The 24,468-nt window shown below is 39.2% G+C and overlaps 1 protein-coding gene across 2 annotated transcripts in view; it reads right to left on the bottom strand.

Annotated features, from left to right (window-relative positions):
* Positions 1-411: 411 nt before the first annotated feature.
* The window catches only part of ap1ar (adaptor related protein complex 1 associated regulatory protein), a 33,012-nt gene continuing 8,955 nt past the window's right edge, over positions 412-24,468 (bottom strand). For both annotated transcript variants that reach the window (XM_061901491.1, XM_061901490.1), the window contains 3 exons: positions 21,994-22,064; positions 21,601-21,723; positions 412-9,763 (listed from right to left, as the gene is read on the bottom strand). In XM_061901491.1, the coding sequence (XP_061757475.1) occupies positions 9,492-9,763; positions 21,601-21,723; positions 21,994-22,064 (466 nt within the window). In that variant the 3' untranslated portion in view covers positions 412-9,491. The remainder of the gene's footprint in view (positions 9,764-21,600; positions 21,724-21,993; positions 22,065-24,468) is intronic.

Below are 24,468 nucleotides of genomic sequence, written 5' to 3' on the forward strand. Positions count from 1 at the left end.
CATAACACACACACAGACACACGGACACACAGACACACAGACACACACACACACGAGATACAGAGATAAATTAGTTCACAGACACCTGAATTGGATTACAGATGCACAAATTTTTATCGGCATTTGCAAATAATTTTGCTGCAATAGTAGGTTGCCTGTAATGCTTTGATTGACCAACAAGTATCATGTTTCATTGCCTGCTTTATCACCTTTGGTTTCAAAGCGCAAAGCCCTAAACAAGATTTGTTGTGGCCCTGTTTTTCGGTTTTTAATATTCCAAGGCTTGGTTTTATGAGTAGCTAACCAGAGAGAATCCTTCCGGGGCTCTAAATGGCACTAGTTATTGGAAATATAAACAATGTGCAGCACTGTAAAGATCAGGTATCAAGATATGAAGTAATACACAATGACTCCAGTGTTCCAAGCTTTAATGAAGAGGTCATTTCAGTCAATTAATATAGAATAACATTTCTTAACATACTTTGATTTAAAGGGGAACATTATCACAATTTCAGTAGGGTTAAAACCAATAAAAATCAGGTTCCCAGTGGCTTATCTTATTTTTAGAATTTTTTATCAAAATTTTACCCATCCCGGAATATCCCTAAAAAAAGCTTTAAAGTGCCGGATTTTCGCTATCTGTGAAACCACCGTCCATTTTCCTGTGACATCATCCAGTGATGCCAATACGAATAGCGCAGCAAGATATAGCGACATTAGCTCGGATTCAGACTCGGATTTCAGCGGCTTAAGCAATTCAACAGATTACGTATGTATTGAAACGGATGGTTGGAGTATGGAGGCAGATAGCGAAAACGAAATTGAAGAAGAAACTGAAGCTATTGAGCGAATAGCTATTGACGCTATTCGGCCATGTCTGCCTTAGCATCGCCGGTAAATTGTGCAGACCAACGATCGGAAGTTTCGCATCTTGTGACACTGGATCAACTTAGATGTGTCGATTGGTAAGTGTTTGTTTGGCATTAAATGTGGGTGGAGTGAAATGCTGGATGAAAATATAGTTTCAAATGTACATACAGCTAGCCTAAATAGGATGTTAGCATCGATTAGCTGGCAGTCATGCCGCGACCAAATATGTCTGAATAGCACATAAGTCAATAACATCAACAAAACACACCTTTGTAATTTTGTTGACTTTATCGTTGGAAATGCATCTGCAGGTTATCCATACATCTTTGTGCCATGTCTGCCTTAGCATCGCCGGTAAAATCTGCAGACACTACGGCACATTCAATGGGGGTCTGGCGGCAGATTTCTTTGACTTTATCGTTGGAAATGCATCTGCTTTGAGTGTCGCAGGATATCCACACAATCTTGCCATCTCTATAGTAGCATAGCTTTCGTCGGTATAGTGTGCGGAACAAACGACTGACCATTTCGTCGGCTTTCCCCACACCCTCGTATTTCGAACAAATTTCGTCCAATTTCTTGCCACTTTCACATCTTTGGGCCAGTGGTGCAACTTGAACCCCTGCCTGTTAGTGTTTTTACACCCTCCGACAACACACCGACGAGGCATGATGTCTCCAAAGTTCCAGAAAATAGTCGAAAAAAACGGAAAATAACAGAGCTGAGAGCCGGTGTTTGTAATGTGTTTGAGAAAATGGCGGCTTTATTACCTAGGTGACATCACGTTCTGACGTCATCGCTCCGAGAGCGATAAATAGACAGGCGTTTAATTCGCCAAAATTCACCCATTTAGAGTTCGGAAATCGGTTAAAAAAATATGGTCTTTTTTCTGCAACATCAAGGTATATTTTGACGCTTACATAGGTCTGGTGATAATGTTCCCCTTTATGCTATTGGTGGAAAAAAGGTGATTATCGAGAAAATACTAAAACTAGGAGTGTCATGATACATTTTCACCACTGATACGATACTGACTTTGGAGCTGTCAGGCTTTGGTGAGCGTTGGTTGTAGCGTGACCCCAAGAATGCGGAAATAACAGAAGGTATGCAGGTAAAAGTATATTTACCGGCAACAAGAAGCAGACTAAAAAATAGTATGATCCAGCACAGAAGGAGAGACCCAAGTGGAACTAATTAATGAGAATAAAGTGTGCGAGCAGGACATGGAACAGAAAATAAAGGAGCTTCAAAACAGACAGCAAACAAAAAATACTGACAAAACAAGAACACCAGGACAGGAAGTGATTCAAAAACACAGGAAGTATAAACTAGAAATAAGAGTAATGGACACGAATTAAAAACGGCAAACACAAGAAAGCACAAACATGATCAAACTGTTAGTAGCAAACCTGACAGTAGCCCCACTTCCTATAACGGATACTAGATGTTTAAGTTCAACAGAAAGTCCAAAAACCAAGGGAGGGTGAAGGAAAGAATGGTGGAGGGTCGCCAAACTGCATCCCGCCTCAAAGGGCCGGCTAACTATCCATGCCATTTTTCCCACAGCAAGCGGGGAAGAGCCAGGTGTTGGCGGCAAGTGCAACACCGACGCAGCTGGCGAAGGGGAACAAGAGAAGCCCACGATGAATGCCCCAGGAGCAAAAGTCGTCAACGCCCAGGTCCCAGGCGCTGCTGCAGTCCGTGCAGAGGATGCCCATGGACTGGCCACCATTGCGGCTGATAACAAGAGATAAACGCCAGACGGGCGCTTCTTCAGCAGGCGAGGAAGGTGAGCGCCAGACGGGGCTTCTGAAGCAGGTTAGGAAGCTCAGGCGACGTGAGAGAGACAGGCAACGACCCCACCGGTAGAGAGACAAGTGGCGTCGCCAGGACAGGACAGAACGGTGTTAGCATTGTAGACGAACTCAATGGCACAGAATGGAGTACTGATAGCGACGTCGTTAAGGACAGCCCAGCAGGGAAACATAGTATCATCATGCATGACCTCACCGGAGCACAAAGGCTTGCTGGAAGCGCCGTCGTGGATGACCTCACTGGAGCAAGAAGTAGTCGTTCCTCCCCAGCTGCACAGCTACTCATAGCCCCCCCCCCCCCCATTCCATAGAACAGATCCCAAACGCCAACAGATGTCAGGGATGGATGGGAGGGAGCTTGATGAGAGGCTGAAGAACGCTTCAACGTGGCCATCAGTGCCAAATTATTTTCAAACCGCTGGGCCATAGAAATCTCCGCGGGGTCACTCACTGGCTGGATCTTTTCTATCAGGATTTGGTAAACGTTGCTTGTAGCGTGACCCCAAGGATGTGGAAATAGCAGACAGCGTGCAGGTAAAAGCATATGTATTCGGAAACAGACTAACAAGTAGAATGATCCAGCACAGAAGGAGGGACCCAGGTGGAACTAAATAGAACTAACTTATGAGAATCAGGTGTCCTGGCAGGACATGGAACAGAAAGTAAAGGTGCTTCAAAACACAGAGACCAAACAGGAAATACTGAAAAAGCAAGAGCACCAGGGCTGGAGGGGATTAAAAAACAAAGGAAGTAGAAACTAGAAAACAGAGCACTGGACAGGAATTAAAACACCAAGCAAAGGAAAACAAAAACATGACCACACTGTCAGTAGCAAACCTGACAGCAGCCTTGAGTATATATTGGCAGATACCGATGTTTTTACAATATATCAGCACGACTCATACATACTTTTATTTCAAGTGTGAAATGTTAGAAAAGGGTTGATCAGGTGAAATTAATGAAACAGAATAATGGTAGGTATAAAAAAAAAAAAACAACAACTATCTATTACCAACTGTTTGGAATGGATTTACGCTATCTTTTGGTTCAAGTTGAATGTAATTATTTTTTGGTGACCCTAGTGGCGACAGTAATTCATCAAATTAAGCTCTTGACGCAGTAAGTATAACGATGCGGATACATTTTTTACTGGATACTTTCTAATACACTTCAGCCTTGGAGATTTTATTTGTGTAAAAAATATGCAACTATAACTATTTGATACTTGTTTATATTAACCAATATGCTGTTATAGACGTAATTTTCTGTTCAATTAAGGACACTTATTACATATGTCTAGCTTTTGTGCTTAGCTGTTGTGTGGGTGCTAGCAACCTTGTTGGAAGACATTTAGCTCTTGTTTGGAGTTCAAGCTTTGCAGAAGTAAACATGCTGCAGGACTGCCTGTTTCGGAGAGTTTATATGAGAAATTTTAGATCCAGGCTGATATAATCCCATCCTTTCTTTTGATGCTGTGATTGGACCGATTTCCGATCATATCAGGTTGGAATACCTGTAAAATTAAACGGGTAAAAAATTGATGGACTTGCCATGTTAAAACGTGCACATCACACATGTGGAAATGGTGCATTGTGAAAGTACTTAAAAAATATTACGATATCAATTAGAAGAACAGGAGTTGATCATAAACAAGTGGGTTTAAGTCTCGAGTCGTTGGTGCTTGTTCAGGCAGAAAGATTGCTTTCAGTGACATACAAACATGCATTGATGGAGTTTATATGACATTTGAACTTGAATTGTTTAGCGTCAATATCATCAACTTGTAGGGGCGTCCAATTAAAATGGTAAAAGAATGCACATACTGAAATTATAATTGTTCATTATTTAAGGCTGTTAATTGACAGAAACATGAACTTTGATAGGTGGGATACATTCAATGAGGTATTGAAGGTGCTTTCTCCGAACAATGTGTTCCTCGGTCTATTCAAGAAGGGTAGTACCTCGAGATACGAGCTGAATTGGTTCTGTGAGCAGCTTGTACCTTGAAAAACTCTTAACAGCCCATTGAAATGAATTTAAATCAATTTAATCTGTGATAATCCCGCCTTTAAAACAGCACCGTTTTAAAATGCCTTTTAAAAGGAAAAACACATTTTTATATTAGAAATGGTTTTATCGAGTAATGTATAGTATTTACCTTGGAGAGTGGACTTCTAAGCTATCTCTTATGAGTTGCTGCTCCATTAAACACACCATCAGCAGCTTCTTTATATTTTCATGGATAAATGTCCGCCGTTTATATATTATTTTACGTCTTTGGCTGGCCCTCTACTCATTTTACTTCAGTATGGTGGTGGTATGGTGCTTAACCACGTACTCATTATCTTTGATTTTTTTCTTAAATTCAATGAATATCATCAGGTTTTTTTTCTCAGCACTGTCCTTCACACTCACATACTTCCTTCTTATGAGTGGAAAACAAAGTTAGGTCAATCTCTAGCTAGCTAGAAGCAAATTCTAGTGAGTAAGACAGGACGTTTTAGTCGAATCTTAAGGGGTTCACTGACATTTGCTACGCCAACTAGTAACCCGAGGTGCCACTGTATTCATTACCTGAGATGTCTGGTTATGCATTGGGCAAGAGGCTCCATATTAGAAAGTTGATATCATATTATGGCCTACAAGACGATGGGAAGGATTTCTGCAAGCCACATGCATAGAAAAGCCAGCTGTCACAATGATTTAGGGCTGGGCCGATAAAACTTTAACAATATATTCCCGATTGACACATCATTTATATGAGTAGAAATGTTTTGAATACAACGTTTGAGATATATAAATGATAAATGGGTTGTACTTGTATAGCGCTTTTCTACCTACAAGGTACTCAAAGCGCTTTGACACTACTTCCACATTTACCCACTCACACACACATTCACACACTGATGGAGGGAGCTGCCATGCAAGGCGCCAACCAGCACCCATCAGGAGCAAGGGTGAAGTGTCTTGCTCAGGACACAACGGACGTGACGAGGTTGGTACTAGGTGGGAATTGAACCAGGGACGCTCGGGTTGCGCACGGCCACTCTACCAACTGCGCCACGCATATATATATATATATATATATATATATATATATATATATATATATATATATATATATATATATATATATATATATATATATACATATATATATATATGCTTTTGGTCGGAAGAAGCTGTAAAAGAACAAAACACGGTTTGTTGCATGAACAAAGACACTTGCGGTCTGTTAACCTAAAAAACAGGAAGTGAACAGTGAGTAATGGGAGGGACACACTAAAGAGCAAATCGCATAACAGTATCAACTATCAAGTTTGTTTGCGCCACCTTGCTGTCTTGCTGTTGATTCTCTGCATGGAGTGAGAAGATAAAGTAAAAATGAGTGCTGCAGAGAGCGAACGAAGTGTTGATAAAAGTAGAAAAATTAACCTCGACAGCATGGCAGTTTTTTTGATTTTTTCAAAACTGACCATACTCTTTTGCCACGCTCATCTTTTCTTTTTAACCCACTCTTGTAAGTTCCCTGTTTGGATATTCAGAAACAACCGGCCGGAACTGTGCACGACTGTATAAATAAAATGAATAAAAAATATAACAAATGTGTTACTTTAGAATAATAATTTGGTCCAATAATATTTAAATTATTACTGCAAAGCATTAAATTAATTTGCATACCTAAATGAGAATAACAGACCAAATTAAAAGTTACACAGACCAAATTAAAAGTTACACAGACCAAATTATGTCTTGGCAGTAAACCTTTAAAAAAAGTGTTCTTCTCAGGTTTCCCTTGGTATATATTTTCCCATTTTGCACTATTTTGTTACACTTTATTAGTCATTTCTTACGTATTTGTTGTTTTTGAGTCTTCATTGAAAGAGATTAATGTTAAAGGTAAACTACACTTTTTTGTAATTTTGCCTATCGTTCACAATCTATATGGGAGATAAGAACATTTATGTACATTTTGAGGGGGGGGGGGTTAAAATTGATTAAAAAAAAAAGCTTGCAAGATGCGGCTAATGGGATTCACAATTGTAGCCTTTTAAGCAACTTCAAATCCCTCCGTTTTATATACACACTGCAAGTATATATATAATGTAGTAACAGACATATTTATAACAGTATGTAATATGTAAAATATTGGCCCTGTGATGAGGTGGCAACTTGTCCAGGGTGTACCCCGCCTTCCGCCCGAATGTAGCCGAGATAGGCACCAGCGCTCCCCGCGACCCCAGAGGGACTAAGCGGTAGAAAATGGATGGATGGATGGTCATTTTAAGCAATACTGATGGTCAAGCTAGCTGTTTTCAATGGGTGCTGGGTGCCATTTAGCCGTTCTTGAAGAAAAAGTGGCCCTATGTTTGCGTTATTTTTGTGCTGTACAAATCGTGAAAAGGAATAACTTTTCTTCAGAATTCCTTCAAGAAAAAAGGGTGGAAGAGTGCAAGACTTTACGAAACAACATTCAGAAAAGCATGCAGCTCACACTTCAGTCCAAGGGAGCAGAGTCGAAGAATGCATAGTTTGTTTGATATACTTGTAACATTTATTATTTCCCATTTAAGTATTATCTTGATATCATTTATATTTTTTAAACACGTTTGCTACGAGTGTTTCAAAAAGCACCAACTTGGCGTCTATAATGTGAGCAAAACCTAAGAGTTGAGCTTTCAGCACATACACAATGTTGACATCTGTTGTTATATTTTAATAAAACAGGGAAAAACACGGCAGTTGTGAGCAGTGCGTGCAAGAACAACACATATATCAGTAGACTCAAAGTTAAATCCTGAAATGCAATCTCACCTGAGTCTTGGTACCAATTTCCTTGACCCAGCCACACACAAAGAAGTTGTAGACCTCCATGTTTTTCCAAGTTTTCATCTGTTTGTCGTGTAGAATGATGTCTGGAGCACAATAGTTCGATATATTTGGGAAGGCGACTGACGTAATTCTTGATATTACTCGACAAATCTTTTTTGATAAAGTATACGGATAGACTCCATTGTATAGTTAGATTTTTTGCTCATATCTGCTTTTTGCAGGAAGATGTAAGCCTCTTTTGTTACTCAGATTGTTTGCGCGCTGCTTGCTGTACAACAGCCACCTCCCTTGGTTGACCATCACTGGTTTTCACTTCTGGGAAGAAGTCACTTGTCGGAATACAAGAAATACGGAGGATATACTGCTGCTTATAGAAGCCAGCACGAAGAAGAGGCTAAAACGTTGGAGCAGACAGAAGCCGAGAGAGTGAAGTTGATGTGTCTTGGTCCTGGTGCGAATTTTGAGCCAAGCTATGCTGAATTATTGGTGTGTCTACCCACAATAACTGAAAACGGCCCCGGCTAGCTTGACCAAACGGACAACTGTCCATCGAGTGAGTCACTATAATATTTATCATGATCCATACAGCACACCAATGTACAGTACATAAGCTGTCAAGCTTGATATGTACAAACAAAACATGAAATGTGGGCTATTACTTTACAGATACTGTAATATGATTGTTCATGTTTTTCAGTTAGTACAGATTTTTGTTCTGTCGCGTTGTGTTGGTTTATTACATATTCAAATGCGAGTCGGGTGCTGACGTAGAAGCGCGCGTATCTCATTTCCGTAACTTGCTCACGGCTAATACCGTAGCACGCTGATGTGTTGGTACGCTAAAAAAAAAGAGTTCCTCCGTGTTCGCTCTTACGATAACAATGTCACTACAGCTTGGTTATTATTCAGGTTAAAGAATGTAATGGCAGTTTTTAAATGCATTTTTAAAGTGATTTAGAGGTAGAATTGATTGCTCGCCAAACTAAAACAAGGTCATTTTTATATGTTAGAAAAAGAAAATGATTGTGAACGATAAACAAAATAAATAAAACATAGTTCTCCTTTGAGTGTTTATTTCGATTTCAAAATGTTGTTTACACTGATAGTTTTCCTTTGTCATATTGAAATGTCCTTTATTTTTTGCCTCGATACCTGAGGGGATTATCATCAGAGGTAGTTTACATTTTAAATTAAACTGTTAACATTCAGTATAATTTTTCCTGGTCCATATTTTTCATAGGTTATAAAAATGTAAGTAATTGTCAATATCAACCAATATAGAAAACTTGTATTGTGGTACAGTTTTCAGCCATACCGCCCAGCCCTACAATGACTTGCTGTAAGGAGCTTTTTATTTGCAGAAGAAATGATTATCCAAAATTGACATGGACTCATCAAGACCAAACTTGAAATGTGACAATGAGCACATGTTGTGTATGTGCAGTGTCAATGTCATGCAATAAGAGGTGAATGAAACTCATAGGTGCTTTTTGTGCTCCCTCCTACTAGAATTATTATGATGTTCCAAGATGACAAATTTGACTTGTATCACATTGAAAATGAATAATAATGTTCATTATGTTCATTTGCTACCTCAGTGTCATGTAACTTGTTTCACTCAACTGATGGTAACATCCTGCATGATATAATAAAATATAGAAACAACAGTGACTCTTGAGATGTAAGGATTCTTACATCTTCAGACTTTTGGAAGAGTTTGGCAGTTGTATGTTGGATGACATGGGCAATGTGCAATGAAAGTAAGACCAAAGAATGGCGAATGATCAGCTACAATTTATAGGATGGTCAGTGATGAAGGCACTGAAAATGTCTGCGTCTGTTTTGGAGGGCCAAACTGCAGCATCCCTTCCATCATACGATCCAATATGAAGTAAATTTAATTCATAAGGAGAAAAAAAAAGCTGGTGAGCACTGATGTGAGAAAGTTGTAATGGTCAGATTTAGTGCTAGAGACTATCTGTCCTGGCCGTCCATCCTGAGACTATAATCCGAAGCGTCCTCAGAGGGAGTGTCTAACACTGGGTTGACAAAACCCTCAAATTCGGAGTCTGCGCAGTCCTCTGGGTGAGTACTCACAAAATCATTCTCCCACTCCAGTGCGTTGGAGTCCTCAGAGTTGGAGGTTGGGCCACTGTGTGCTTGCTTCTCGCCGGGCCTCAAGGCTGCACGCAATATGTCCTCTTCTGTCCGAGACCTCTCCCAGGCTGGAAGGGCTCGGTTAATTCCTAAGAGAGACAGAGGGATTGAATTAAGACCACAAGGTGCTAAGTTGTAGAGGATGTGAAGTACAGTATTGTTTCAAAACCAAAACACGTATTTGACATGAGAAAAATATCACAGCACATCACCAAGCCTGCCTTGGCTCATTCTGTTGGATGAATGCTAGCTGATGAATAATGTACCTTCTGCCATCCAGTGGAAGAACATTTGATTGTACTACCGGTCACCAATGTTCCCTCTAATTTTCCATATGCGTGAGCAAACGCAAAAACTCCTTGAGCATTCAGGGGAGCACATGTGAGCGACGTTAGACGTGCACATGTACTGTGGCCACACCAGCAAAACACCGGCCCCAAACCTGACTAAATAACAAGTTAAATGTTTTCTTATTATAATCAAAAGACAGCAGTGATTTCCATGAGATTATTCTTTAATATACGAACCCTGTTTCCGTATGAGTTGGGAAATTGTATTAGATGTAAATATAAACGGAATACAATGATTTGCAAATCCTTTTCAACCCATATTCAATTGAATGCACTACAAAGACAAGATATTACAGAGACTGGAGGAGATGTGGATGAAGAAACAGGGCTGCGGAGCTAGCACTGGCGCCGGGACGGACAAGCTTCACAGTGTCTTGGCTGAATGAGCAGGTATCAGACACCTCAGTCTCCTCGAACGTATCCTCGCTGATCCATGCGGACTGGACACTGGGCGAGAGTTGCTTGGCGGCCGAGAGTGGAGTCAGCTCTCTTGGTTGCTTTGTTGGGTCTGCTCCTGTCTCTGGCCATGCTCCCTCCACTCCAGCAGAGGATGGCACAGTGTATATGTTTATTTTACTTTTAATTCATAGCTGTATGTAGAAGTGGCTGGTTGCATCAGCTCTGCTTTTTAAGGGCCTACTGAAACCCACTACTACCGACCACGCAGTCTGATATTTTATATATCAATGATGAAATCTTATAAGGGATTTTCCAGAATTATCCTAGTAAATGTGTCTAATAACATCTGAATCGCTCCCACTGCCCTGTCTTTATTTTTTTCTTCTAGTCATTCACTCCTACTATCATCCTCGCTCCAATTAATGGGGAAATTGTCACTTTCTCGGTCAGAATCTCTCACGCTGCTGGTGTCCATGATTGTAATCAATGTGCGGATGTGAGGAGCCCTCACACCGGTGACGTCATGCGCACATCGGCTTCTACTTCCGGTACAGGCAAGGCTTTTTTATTAGCGACCAAAAGTTGAGAACTTTATCGTCGATGTTCTCTACTAAATCCTGTCAGCAAAAATATGGCAATATCGCAAAATGATCAAGTATGACACATAGAATGGACCTGCTATCCCCGTTTGAATAAGAAAATCTCATTTCAGTAGGCCTTTAATGTCTTTAATGTTCTTTGATGTTGTAAAAGGGATGTCTACTATGGTTATGAGTTGTTTTCCCCCCCTTTGCCTCAGTCTGGACCCCCTCTCCAGGGGCCCAGGCTTAGACCGATTTTTTAAATTTTATTTTATTTTAATCTTTTATTTTTTTGTCCCATTCCCCATCACTTGTTTACCTGTATCTCACCTTTTTGTAAGGGGCACCGGAAGTTGGCAGACCCGTCAGCGATCCTGTTCAGTCTCCCTGTAATGTTTGTCTGAATTTGAATGGGATTGTGCTGAAAATTTAAATTTCCCCTCGGGGATTAATAAAGTACGTCTGATTCTGATGTTAAAACTCATAAACTTTATTTTTTTTGGCAAATAATAATTAACTTAGAATTTCATGGCTGCAACACGTGCCAAAGTAGTTGGGAAAGGACATATTCACCACTGTGTTACATCACCTTTTCTTTTAACAACATTTAATAAACACTTGGGAACTGAGTAAAAACTAATTGTTGAAGCTTTGAAAGTGGAATTATTTCCCATTCTTGTTTTATGTAGAGCTTCAGTCGTTCAACAGTCCGGGGTCTCCGCTGTCGTATTTTACGCTTCATAATGCGCCACACATTTTCGATGGGAGACAGGTCTGGACTGCAGGCGGGCCAAGAAACGACCCGCACTCTTTTTTTACGAAGCCACGCAGTTGTAACACTTGTCTTGCTGAAATAAGCCGGGGCGTCCATGATAACGTTGCTTGGATAACAACATATGTTACTCCAAAACCTGTATGTACCTTTCAGCAAAAATGGTGCCTTCACATATGTGTAAGCTCCCCATGCCTTGGGCACTAATACAACCCCATACCATCACAGATGCTGGCTTTTGAACTTTGCGCCTATAACAATCTGAACGGTTATGTGGACTCGTCGGACCACAGAACACCTTTCCACTTTGCATCAGTCCCTCTTAGATGAGCTCGGGCCCAGCCAAGCCGGCGGCGTTTCAGGATATTGTTGATAAATGGGTTTTGGCTTTGCATAGTAGAGTTTTAACTTGCACTTACAGATGTAGCGACCAACTGTAGTTACTGACAGTGGTTTTATGAAGTCTTCCTGAGCCCTTGTGGTGATATCTATTACACACTGATGTCGGTTTTTGATGCAGTATTGCCTGAGGGATCCAAAGTCTGTAATACGTGCAATGATTTCTCCAGATTCTCTGAACTTTTTGATGATTTTACAGACCGTAGATGGTAAAATCCCTAAATTACTTGCAATAGCTCGTTGAGAAATGTAGTTCTAAAACTGTATGACAATGTGCTTACAAAGTGGTGACCCTCACCCCATCCTTGTTTGTGAATTACTTAGCAATTCATGGTAGCTGCTTTTATACCCAATCATGGCACCCAACTGTTCCCAATTAGCCTGCACACCTAATGGGATGTTCCATGTAAGTGTTTGATGAGCATTCCTCAACTTTATCAGTATATATTGCCACGTTTCCCAACTTCTTTGTCACGTGTTGCTGGCATCAACTACCCACACACTTTTTTTTACGAAGCCACGCCGTTGAAACACTTGTCTTGCTGAAATAAGCAGGGGCCTCCATGATAACGTTGCTTGGATGGTAAAATCCCTAAATTCCTTGCAATAGCTCGTTGAGAAATGTAGTTCTAAAACTGTATGACAATTTGCTTACAAAGTGGTGACCCTCACCCCATCCTTGTTTGCGAATTACTTAGCATTTCATGGAAGCTGCTTTTTTACCCAATCATGGCACCCAACTGTTCCCAATTAGCCTGCACACCTGTGGGATGTTCCATATAAGTGTTTGATGAGCATTCCTCAACTTTATCAGTATTTATTGCCACCTTTTCCAACTTCTTTGTCACGTGTTGCTGGCATCAAATTCTAAAGTTAAAGATTATTTGCAAACCAAAAAAATGTTTATTAGTTTGAACATCAAATATGTTGTCTTTGTAGCATATTCAACTGAATATGGGTTGAGAATGATTTGCAAATCATTGTATTCCGTTTATATTTACATCTAACACAATTTCCCAACTCATATGGAAACAGGGTTTGTAAGTATTTTGGCCCAATTACAATAACAAAAAAAATTGTTTTTCATGAGCTGTGTACTAGTATTGTATGTCTGGGTGGGGTTCCTGGTTTGGAAATAATTTGTACCCCTTTCAGAAATCGCATTTAGTTCCAACTAAAACATTCACATGTTACACAATAGGATGCAAACATGGGATCATGTGTACATTCCTGTAACTTTGTTTGTAAAATATATCTTTATTACTATTTATTTAATATAATAACGTAACTTCATGGTTAATATTTATAAATTAAGATATAATTAAGAAACATACTTTAATGTTCACTAAAGAAAGGTTCGGTGAATGCGCATATGAAACTGGTGGGGGGTTCGGTACCCCCAACAAGGTTTAGAACCACTGCTTTAGTGTGATGCAGTGTTACCCAACTGCAATAACAAGAATAAACATACTATTAAATGCATGCTTTCTGGCAATGTTGTAATTTTAAATGTAAAATGTGTTTACTAGTTGAAAGAGCTCATTAGCCCTTATTAGATGATGTGGCCTGGCATATTGGACCACAGAGTTTCATGTTAACTTTTTGTTTACCCTGCAGTTGGAAAGTCTTCTATGGCAGCTGATACTTTAAGATGATTAAAAGTGGAATATATTATTAAAGAAAAAGAAGGATGAGTTACAGTGACTGTGATGAGGTGACGACTTGTCCAGGGTGTACACCGCCTTCCGCCCGATTGTAGCTGAGATAGGCACCAGCGCCCCCCACCACCCCAAAGGGAATAAGCGGTAGAAAATGGAAGGATGGATGGAGTTACAGTGAAAAGCATTTTTAACACTGCACATAGTCTCATTCTGCACGATCTCATTATTGAGTTTACAAATTCAGAGGCATAGTTGTTACTTGGCCAGCTTTCTGGTATACTCACATAGTTTGCCATGTGATCGTGGATTTGTTGAACTGACAGCATTGATGCATTCATTTTGATGGCAAGTAAAATGTTGTCAATGACAACTTTAACTTGCTTGGGGTCAGAATTTGTTTGACGGCTCATTCCTTTTCTCTCATTCTTTTGCGTTTTCCCGCAATAATGTACCAATCCCCAGTCCCATCTTGAGTCTTTGTACAATTCCAGCAGCTTTCAAATGACTTTCCTGCTGAATATGACGCTTGAGGTAGTTCAACTTCCATTCAGTCCACATTTTTCCCTCGGAAAACTAATTTGCTACTTTAGCTTCGCAACATGTTTTGCAGAGTAGACCCTTCTCACTCGAAAAAGAAAAAAATCTCACCCAGTTTCACCGCTTGTTCTTCTATTTGAACATACTCCGACAGCCATTTCATCTTAAAAGAACCGCATTTCTTTTTTATGACGGCTTGGTGAGTGGAGGTGTCGCTGCCCGTTCGTTTCGCCAGGATAACGGGTTTTTGTCAATATCAATAGTGTCAATGCCATGATTGGCTGCGTAGCGTAAGTGAACCGAATCGTATCATTGGCTGGACACCTGTCACTCACTGAGGTACGTTACAAAATGGTACAGAAAAAAAAATAAATTATTATTTGTATTATTGGTTTAATTGATTAGATAAGATTACGAATAATATTAGATATTAATTAATACATTTATGTTGAATTTTATTTTATGCGCTGCATAGATTTTCTTGTGCGCTGAGAATGTGCGAGCTGTGCGCAATTGCCCAATCGCGCAGCTCAGAGGGAACATTGCCGGTCACTGTATGTCACAGAAACATGAACACGATATATTTGTAAAACATAAATAATCATTTTTGGACTATTAAGTTAAATTGAAAAATCATACAAATCTGATGCTCTCCCATGGCACACTAGTGCGCAGCGGCACATTTTTGAATGTTGTGTTTAGTTATAAAAACATTTCTATTTGCATGTTCTCATATTTAACTTCCATCCATCCATTTTCTGCCGCTTATTCCCGTTCGGGGTCGCGGGGGGCGCTGGCGCCTATCTCAGCTACAATTGGGCGGAAGGCGGGGTACACCCTGGACTTACTCAAATAATCAAAAGTATTGTTATCAGTATCGCCAATATGAAAATCCAAATATTACAACATCTTGCAAAGGTTTGTTTACTCCACTGAATAGATTTACAAGGTGGAACTAATATATGACATAGGCTCATAAAATGCAATTACCGGTAAAAATATTCTAACTCTTTTTTTGATATAATTGTAATCATTGTGGCTTACACCTTTGAAAGTCTTAAATTGAAAATCTCCGAAAATTTTAGGGTTTCAAAAACTGTAAGCCATGATCATCAAAATTATAACAAATAAAGGCTTGACATATTTAATTTTGTATGTAATGAGTTTATGTCCCACATTAGTTTTACATTTGAACTTTTTTGCACAATTTTTCAGTTTCATCTGTATTTACTTGGTATCAGAATGATGACAAAATTCCCAGTATTACCCACCACAGTAACCAAAATAACAAAGCACTTCCTCATTATGCATCAATATGGTTTTATGGCGAGCAAGGTTGCATTCACCAACCTCCTGAATTATGAGCATCAACATCACAACACAAACAAGTCGCTTTTTGCACGTTCTCTGTGTTTTGTATTGCTGCAATGGTTAAGGCAATTTGTTAAGGATTTTTTTCCCTATTGGTAAATGTATTACATAGTTATCATTTAATTTAGATATTGTAAGTATTTAAATGTCACAAAATTCCATTAAATTATAAAGGCCTTGCCTTGGTTTTTTAAAATGGACATGTTTTCCATTTTTAAAGTCTGTGTTTTGTCACCGTTAAATACCAGAACCACTTTAGAAGTACCTATTTGGTACGAGTATCAGTTAATATCTAAAAGATACCCATCCTTAGGACGCACATTGTGTCCAGTTAGTTGGAGGAGGCGGGTTCGAACGGGTTATTGAGTCCCCTATCTTGCAACACCGAGCAACACACCTGCTGCCCGTGAGAGGCGTAGGGTACTCAACTTACCTCCCGGTGGGTTCAATGTCCGACGATTCGGGTTCAATGTCCGACGATTCGACAGCGAGGCTGATAGTCGAATTAGACTCTTCGAATGGAATCGTCATATAGTCAACAATTCTAAGACCATGGCCACAAGAACATGGATACTTTGAAGGGGACCTATGATGATTTTAATTTAGATTTAAAACACTTCCTTTTGGTCAAAAGTATATTGGATATGCTTTGGTGTAATTTCTGCTCACATTTAGAATCCGTTTTTTAAGTCTGTCTGCAAGATGTTTGATTGGGGATGCATTCGCAAATTGCAAATGAAAAAATGCTCTGGTAGTGGTTTATATTTCAAGATTGCTGGTTCACTCATTTAGCTGTCAATCAAAAGAGGGATTAAGCCTCAGACATATAGTCCAATCATCATGTGGAAGCCCAATGCCCAGGCCAGCCATGGCCAAGCCCACATTCCATACACTTCCAGAGACGCCAAGCATCCGATGGGCGGGAATAAGTCAAGTATTTATCCAATGACTGTTTAGTTTGGCTGCAGTGTAACAACCCACTCTATGCTCCCCCAATGAAGTCAATGGACGGTCAGCATCAACAGCGTCTAATGCACTGTGACGCTATCACAATGAATGACAAGAAATGATAAGTAGCTAATTCTCAACAAAGGCTGAACGTGCATATAGCGCAAATTCTTTCTGTTTGTAGTTTGCATGTTCTCCTCGTGACTGTGTGGGTTCCCTCTGAGTATTCCGGCTTTCTCCCACCTCCAAAGACATGCACCTGGGGATAGGTTGATTGGCAACACTAAATTGGCCCTAGTGTGTGAATGTGAATGTTATCTGTCTATCTGTGTAGGCCATGCAATGAGGTGGCGACTTGTCCAGAATGTACTCCGCATTTCGCCCAAGTGCAGCTGGGATAGGCTCCAGCACCCCCTTGACCCACAGAGAGACAAGCGGTAGAAAATGGATGGATGTTAGGAGGAGCTGAGCTTTCGCTGTGGCACTGATTCAGAAAGTGTATAAAAAAACAATTTTTAGCACCATTTGTCACTGAATGTTGCACATCAGTGTTATTATGCAAATGCAAAAATTAGATGAAAATAACACTATCGTATCTTTTTTGTGTTTCCTCATGGCCTGAAGCAGAGAAGAGATTGACTTAATTTCCAAATAAGTGCACTGTGATGTCGCAACATAGCCAGAGGCATACAAAACTCTGTGCATGAACCTTATGTTTTGGCATTGTTTAACACCAGTATCCGACATTTGAACAACATTTACAAGTCAGAAAAGACTAAATTCATCATCAGTCTTCTTTAAAAACTCTTACTTGTTTATGCGTCTTTTGTCCTTCAAAATGATGGCGGGGGTAAATATTTTTTTTAATTCTGTCGCAGTGGAAGAGTGGCCGTGCGCAACCCGAGGGTCCCTTGTTCAATCCCCACCTAGTACCAACCTCGTCACGTCCGTTGTGTCCTGAGCAAGACACTTCACCCTTGCTCCTGATGGGTGCTGGTTAGCACCTTGAATGGCAGCTCCCTCCATCAGTGTGTGTGAATGGGTAAATGTGGAAGTAGTGTCAAAGCGCAAAGAGTTTACATCTGGGCATTTGGACATTGCTTGTGGGGTTCCACAGGGATCCGTTCTTGGTCCCAAGTTATCAATCAATCAATCAATCAATCAATGTTTATTTATATAGCCCCAAATCACAAATGTCTCAAAGGACTGCACAAATCATTACGACTACAACATCCTCGGAAGAACCCACAAAATTATTTAACTTATATATTAATGAATACATTTAAAGTATCAAATGTATTAAAATTAGTCATATTCGCAGACGACACTAATATTTTCTATTCTAACGATAATTATACACATTTAAATTAAATTCTTAGGAGTCACTATTGATAATAAATTAAGCTGGAAACCACACATAAGACATATACAAAGCAAAATCTCCAAAACCATCTCTATTATCAATAAATCCAAATTCTTCTTAAATTACACAGCTCTGCATTTATTATATTGTTAATTGGTCTTACCATATCTAAATTACTGCATAGAAATCTGGGGCAACAACTACAAAACTTCACTACATCCCCTGGTTACACTCCAAAAACGTGCAATAAGAATTCTACACAAGGTGGGATATTGTGACCACACAAATATTTTATTTTTACAATCTAAATTATTAAAACTGCCTGATCTAGTTGATTTTAATACAGCTCAATTATTATTTAAAGCAAACAAAAAGGCTCTACCTGCCAATATTCAAATACATTTCAAACACAGAGAAGGAGTTCATAATCTAAGGGGTTGTAGTATCTTTACTATTCCAACAGTAAGAACTACCAGGAAAAGTTTGTGTGTGTCTGTGCGTGGAGTGAAACTTTGGAACGGATTGGATATGGGGCTCAAGCAATGTTCAAATGTCCATCAGTTCAAAACAAGATACAAAAAAATGGTATGGGCAATGTGTATGAATGTGAACATGGATGCCTAAGTGTTAAACTCCATCACTGGCTAATAATGATTATTGTTATTATTATTATTATTGTTGTTATCATCATCATCTTCATTATTTTATATGTATTATTGTCATCATTTATTGTCATTGCTATTGTTCATATTGTTATTATTATTGTTATCATTATCGATATTATTATTGTTTAGTCATTGTTGATATTATCATAATTATTATTACTTCTATGACATCACCCAACTAGTTAAACTATATGAATTAGTATCAATGAGAGGAATACATTGAATTGTGTGTGTGTGTGTGTATGTGTGTGTGTGTGCGCGCACGTGTGTGTGTGTGTGTGTGTGTGTGTGTACACAAACAATCCTATATGCAATTTTGAGTAATACTAATTTTCTGCAAATGTAAAAACAAATATGAATTCTGACTAAAGAATTGGTCCCGATGGAAACTAAGAAAAGGGATTTGGGTACACTATCTGGAGTACAGGGTAGGCAAGTGGGGGATCTTATGTTCGTGGATAGCTCCTCTGGCAGGGGGCTCCCCTCGACTCTTTTAATGCGCAGCATAGGACACATAATAAGTACACTATCTGGAGTACAGGGCAGGCGAGTGGGGGATCTTATGTTCGTGGATAACTCCTCTGGCAGGGGGCTTCCCTCGTCTCTTTTAATGCAAGGCATAGGACACATAGCAAGAGTGGTCCTCAGGTCCTGTTGATCAGGGGCAGTAGCTCCACAGCCACAGATCCACTATTAACCACTAATATCACAGTCAAAATGAAAGCTTGTTCCCATAGGCACCATAAACTGTTAATAATGTTTAGACAAAAGTGTATATTATATATACTATTATGTGCAGCCCTTTGAGACACTAGTGATTTAGGGCTATATAAGTAAACATTGATTGATTGATTGATATATATTGTATTTATATAGGTGTGTGTGTGTGATGGATATGTGTGTATTTTGGGTATATGTGATTGTGTGTGTATGTGTATATATGTAAATATATATATATATATATATATATATATATATATATATATATATGTATATGTGTATATATATATATATATATAAATTGTATATATGTGTGTGTGTAAATGTGTGTGTACATATGTATATATGTAAGTGTGTGTGAATTTAAATGTATTATATATAGACAATATATAGCAGCAACCACTGAATTGAATTATATTATATATATTATTGTATTATATATATTGTATATGTATAGGGGTGGGACCTAATAAGTTTACTTCTTCCCACTCCCTTTTGAGCCAATCTTGACATCTACAAAAGATTAGGCACATGTAATGTTTTCAATGTAGGTGTAAAAATAATGTATCTATATATTTCTTTTGTATTTTATGTCATTCTCTTGTTTTGTTTGCATGGCTCAAAATAAACCCATTCATTCATTCAAGTACCTTGAAGGTAGAACAGCGCTATACAAGTACAACCCATTTATCATTTATTTATCTTCAAGGTGTGCGTGTGGACCGATAAACAGAGGATTATAGCTTGCACCCTGTCTGATGACGCTACATAGTGTATGTGCGCCATCATTTCCAACAAGTAACATTTTACAGTGTTGTTTCACATTGTACTGTACTTAGGCAAACAACACTGGCTTTAACATACTTAAAGTACTTAGTGTGTGATTAGACATAACTATACTTCTACATTTGCTCTACATGACAGAAAGAGGCGCTACATATGCCGTTCTTCTTACCATGACCAACCATGTGTGATACTGTATAGTGCCGCCTCCAGAAATAACGTTGTGGACACTTCTAACTGCCTAAAAATGCCTTACAGTTGGGTGTGTGCATGCATGGATGGGGACAGAGATGGTGTTTCCAAAAGCATACAGTACGTGTGGATGAAAATAAACAGCTTATAAAAGTAGGGCCATAGCGATCTGTGAATCATGTGATCATGGAAATGATGTCACTTGACGACTAGCACAAACCAAAGACACCGTGTGTATTGGCATTGGGCAAAAAAACCCATCAACAGCCACGGTTTGTACTTCCAAGCTGCCGGTATTTCTATATTTTGCTAGCAAAACACGTGATCCCCACACCCCTGGACACACTGATAAATAAAAAATGAGGACATAGGCTTCAATACAATTTATCGACGTGTTACTTGGGTAGATTGTGTGACATACAGTGCATCCAGAAAGTATTCACAAAACTTCACCTTTTTCACATTTTGTTATTTTACAGCCTTATTCCGAAAATGGAATAAATAATTTTTTGTCCTCAAAACTCCACACACAATACCCCAAAATGACTTTTTTTTTTGCATTTTTTGCAAAAGTCATAAAAAAACAAAAAACCAAGAAAGGACGATATATCCATTTATGGATTAGTTCATGGGCCAAAAAAAAATAATCGACATGAGTTAAGGTCCATATTACCAAGCCCAACAGTCATGTTAGCGACAGTTTAGGGATGTTCACTTGTTTAATTGAGTGTTGCACTAGGGGCCTATGGTGGCATTGTGTTTATATGTATGAGTGCACATGTGTACCTTGTTTGAGTGTGAATAATGAAATTGTGATATTTAAGATATTTCATATTGCTCCTGAAAATGTTTCTGTGCGCCCAAACATTTTTCGTGCTACTATTAGGACTAACAGGACTACCTGGTAAGTATACAACAAAACCGGCAATGAGGCATGACCTCATATTATTTTTATTTGGATTCCGTTTTTTATTTTTTACTACTGGGAGATTGAGCGTGGCCAAGGTCTGCGCTCTCTTCGTGCCTTTCTAGTTCTTATGTTTGATCTTTTTATGACTGTATTTCGTATGTACTTTGGGTGTTCTGTGTACAGTGTGACCTAGCAACTCCTTGAGCTATAAGCTTCGACTTACACTGAAATAGGAAGTGCTATACTTTAGTTTTACAATATAATGACACTCTCACCCTCCTCATCTTCCCACTCTAGATCCAGTGAGGTGCCGTCATCATTGGTGGATCGAGTCTTGGTGGTGAAATCCCAGCTGCTCTCTGTGTTAGGAGTCACTACGTTTGTGTCGGAAGGAAGTCCTGGAAATGAAAAGATCATGTAAAAAAAAAAAATCAGAATAGTTTGTATTAGTTGAAGGTGTGTTTAATTTTTCAATTTATTTTACCATTAAAACATTTAGTTATTTGCCAATTAATTTTTACAGGATATAAAAATATAAAAAAAATATTTTCACACTGGAAAAGCGTGTGTATTATAATATTCATTCTGTTTGACTGTATTTATTTCTGTATATATCCAAAATGGATTATTGATGTGGATGCTGTACTTTTTTATGGTGCATCACTCACTGTTGCTTCTGAAGGCCTCTGACTGGACCTTTACATTCTGCAGGAAGGGATCCAAACCACCAGCAGCGTGTCTGAAACCATGAAAAAATCAACTGTAAATCATTTCTTCACAGCTTTTGTAAAAGTATTAAACTTGTCGAGAAAAACACTCTTTTTTGTAAAGGAATAAAACCAGCATTAAAAATTCTGTTTATGTAAAGGGCAGAACATTAGCAATAAAACACTTTTTGTTGGCATACGACTAGCATAAAAAAAACCCACTTCTTTTTCTATAGGCATAAAACTAGCATCAAACCCAGTTTGTTAAGATATAAAACTAGCAATAAAACACTCCTTGTAAAAGGCATAGAACTACCATTAAAACACTCTTTGTAAAGGCATACAACTAGCATTAAAACACTGTTTTTGTAAAAGCATAAAACCAGCATAAAACCCAGTTTGTTAAGATATAAAACTAGCAATAAAATACTTCTTCTAAAAGGCATAAAACTAACATCCATCCATCCATCCATCCATTTTCTACCGCTTATTCCCTTTTGGGGTCGCGGGGGGCGCTGGCGCCTATCTCAGCTACAATCGGGCGGAAGGCGGTGTACACCCTGGACAAGTCGCCACCTCATCGCAGGGCCAACACAGATAGACAGACAACATTCACACTCACATTCAAACACTAGGGCCAATTTAGTGTTGCCAATCAACCTATACCCAGGTGCATGTTTTTGGAACTAACATTAAAAATATTTTAGTAAAGGCATAAAACTAGCATTAAAACAGTATTTTGTAAAAACAAAAATAGAATTTCAAAACACTTTTTGTAAAGACAAAACCAACCTTAAATACACACTTTCAGTGAAGAAATTAATCTACTATTAAAAAACAACATATTTTAAAAGCATAAAACAATCTTTGTAAATGCAAAACATTTGCATTATAACACTTTTGTAAAGACAAAACTAGAATTAAAAATTGTTTTGTGAAGCCAAAACTAGCATTAGAAACAATATATGAAAAGACAAACAACTATTATTTTTTTTTTGTAAACATGAAACCAGCTTTAAAAACACTACTTGTAAAGGAATAACACTAGCATTACACACACTCGTTTTGTACAGACACCAACATTAAAACACTTTTTATAAAAACATAAATGGTGTATTCTTAGGTTTTGGTTGAGCTGTTCGTTGGAGTGTTACCTGCCACACACATTGTCTCCGTTCAGCCACTGGGCTGCACAAACACACCGCCACGTCCATCTGTCAATGAGGTCATAGGCCTGTCCAACGTGTCACACGTTTTCTCCTTTACGGTCAACTACATTTTTTACCAAACTTGACCTACATAACGCATATAATCTTGTTCGCATCTGGGACGGCGACGAATGGTATACAGCGTTCAACACCCCCCTTGGCCATTGCCAGTACCTGTTTACGCCATTCGGTTTAACAAACGTACCTGCCATTTTTCAGGGCCTCAGTAATGACATTTTCCGATGATATTTTGATTTATTCCTTGCTGACTTTTGATGTCAGCAAGTTCGATTAGTCCTCCAACGTTTACTTGAAAACAAGCTGTTTGTCAAGGCTGAAAAGGGTTTGCTTCATTCGGTAAACTTAGACCCGATCCCCCTAAGGTCAACGGTAGACTGGCCTACACCAGTTTCTATGAAGCACTTACGGAGGTTAATGGGCTTCTAAAATTTTTACCGTTGATTTATTCTGATCTTTAGTCGCGTTGCTGAGCCGACTTCCACTAAGGTCCCGTTTATTTGGACATCTGAAGCGAGCTCTGCCTTTTTGAAGCTGAAGAAATTGTTTATGTCTGCACCTGTTCTTTGTTACCCTGACCGTCCCCTATAATTTTTCTGACACAGCTGTAGGGGCCGTTCTCTCCCAGCAATCCTCCACCGACCAGAGGCAGCACCCCTGCGCTTTCTTCTCACGTCGCCTGTCTCCTGCTGAGAGTAACTACAACATTGGCAACAGGGAGCTTCTGAATGTCATCCTGGCCCTTTAGGAATGGAGCCATTTGCTGGAAGGGGCGTAGCTAATATTTCTCATACTCAAAGACCATAAGAACTTGCCGTATCTACGAACCGTGCAGAGACTGAACTCCCGCTAGGCCAGCTGGCCATTGTTCCTGACACGGTTCAACTTTGTTATCACTTCCGTCCAGGATCTCAAAATGCGAAGCCTGATGCCTTTTCCCTCCTCTACTCCCCTCCCTTGGAGAAGACTTCACCGGAACCAATTGTTCCCCACACCCACATCATTGGGGGACTTCAGTGGGACATTGAGAGGTAAGGGTCGAGGCTCTCAAATCACCTGTTCTTACTCTCTCTCTCTCTCTCTCCCACAGTGTGGCGTGCGGCAGGCTCGAGAAAGCAGGACACACCTGAATCCAATTAATGGTCACACTATTTAACTGTGCAGGTGCAGCATGTTGGCGTCAGAGCTTTGTGTTTTTTCATGTTGGTTC

This window comes from Nerophis ophidion, linkage group LG05 (assembly GCF_033978795.1).
Source record: "Nerophis ophidion isolate RoL-2023_Sa linkage group LG05, RoL_Noph_v1.0, whole genome shotgun sequence".
NCBI classification, from domain to species: domain Eukaryota; kingdom Metazoa; phylum Chordata; class Actinopteri; order Syngnathiformes; family Syngnathidae; genus Nerophis; species Nerophis ophidion.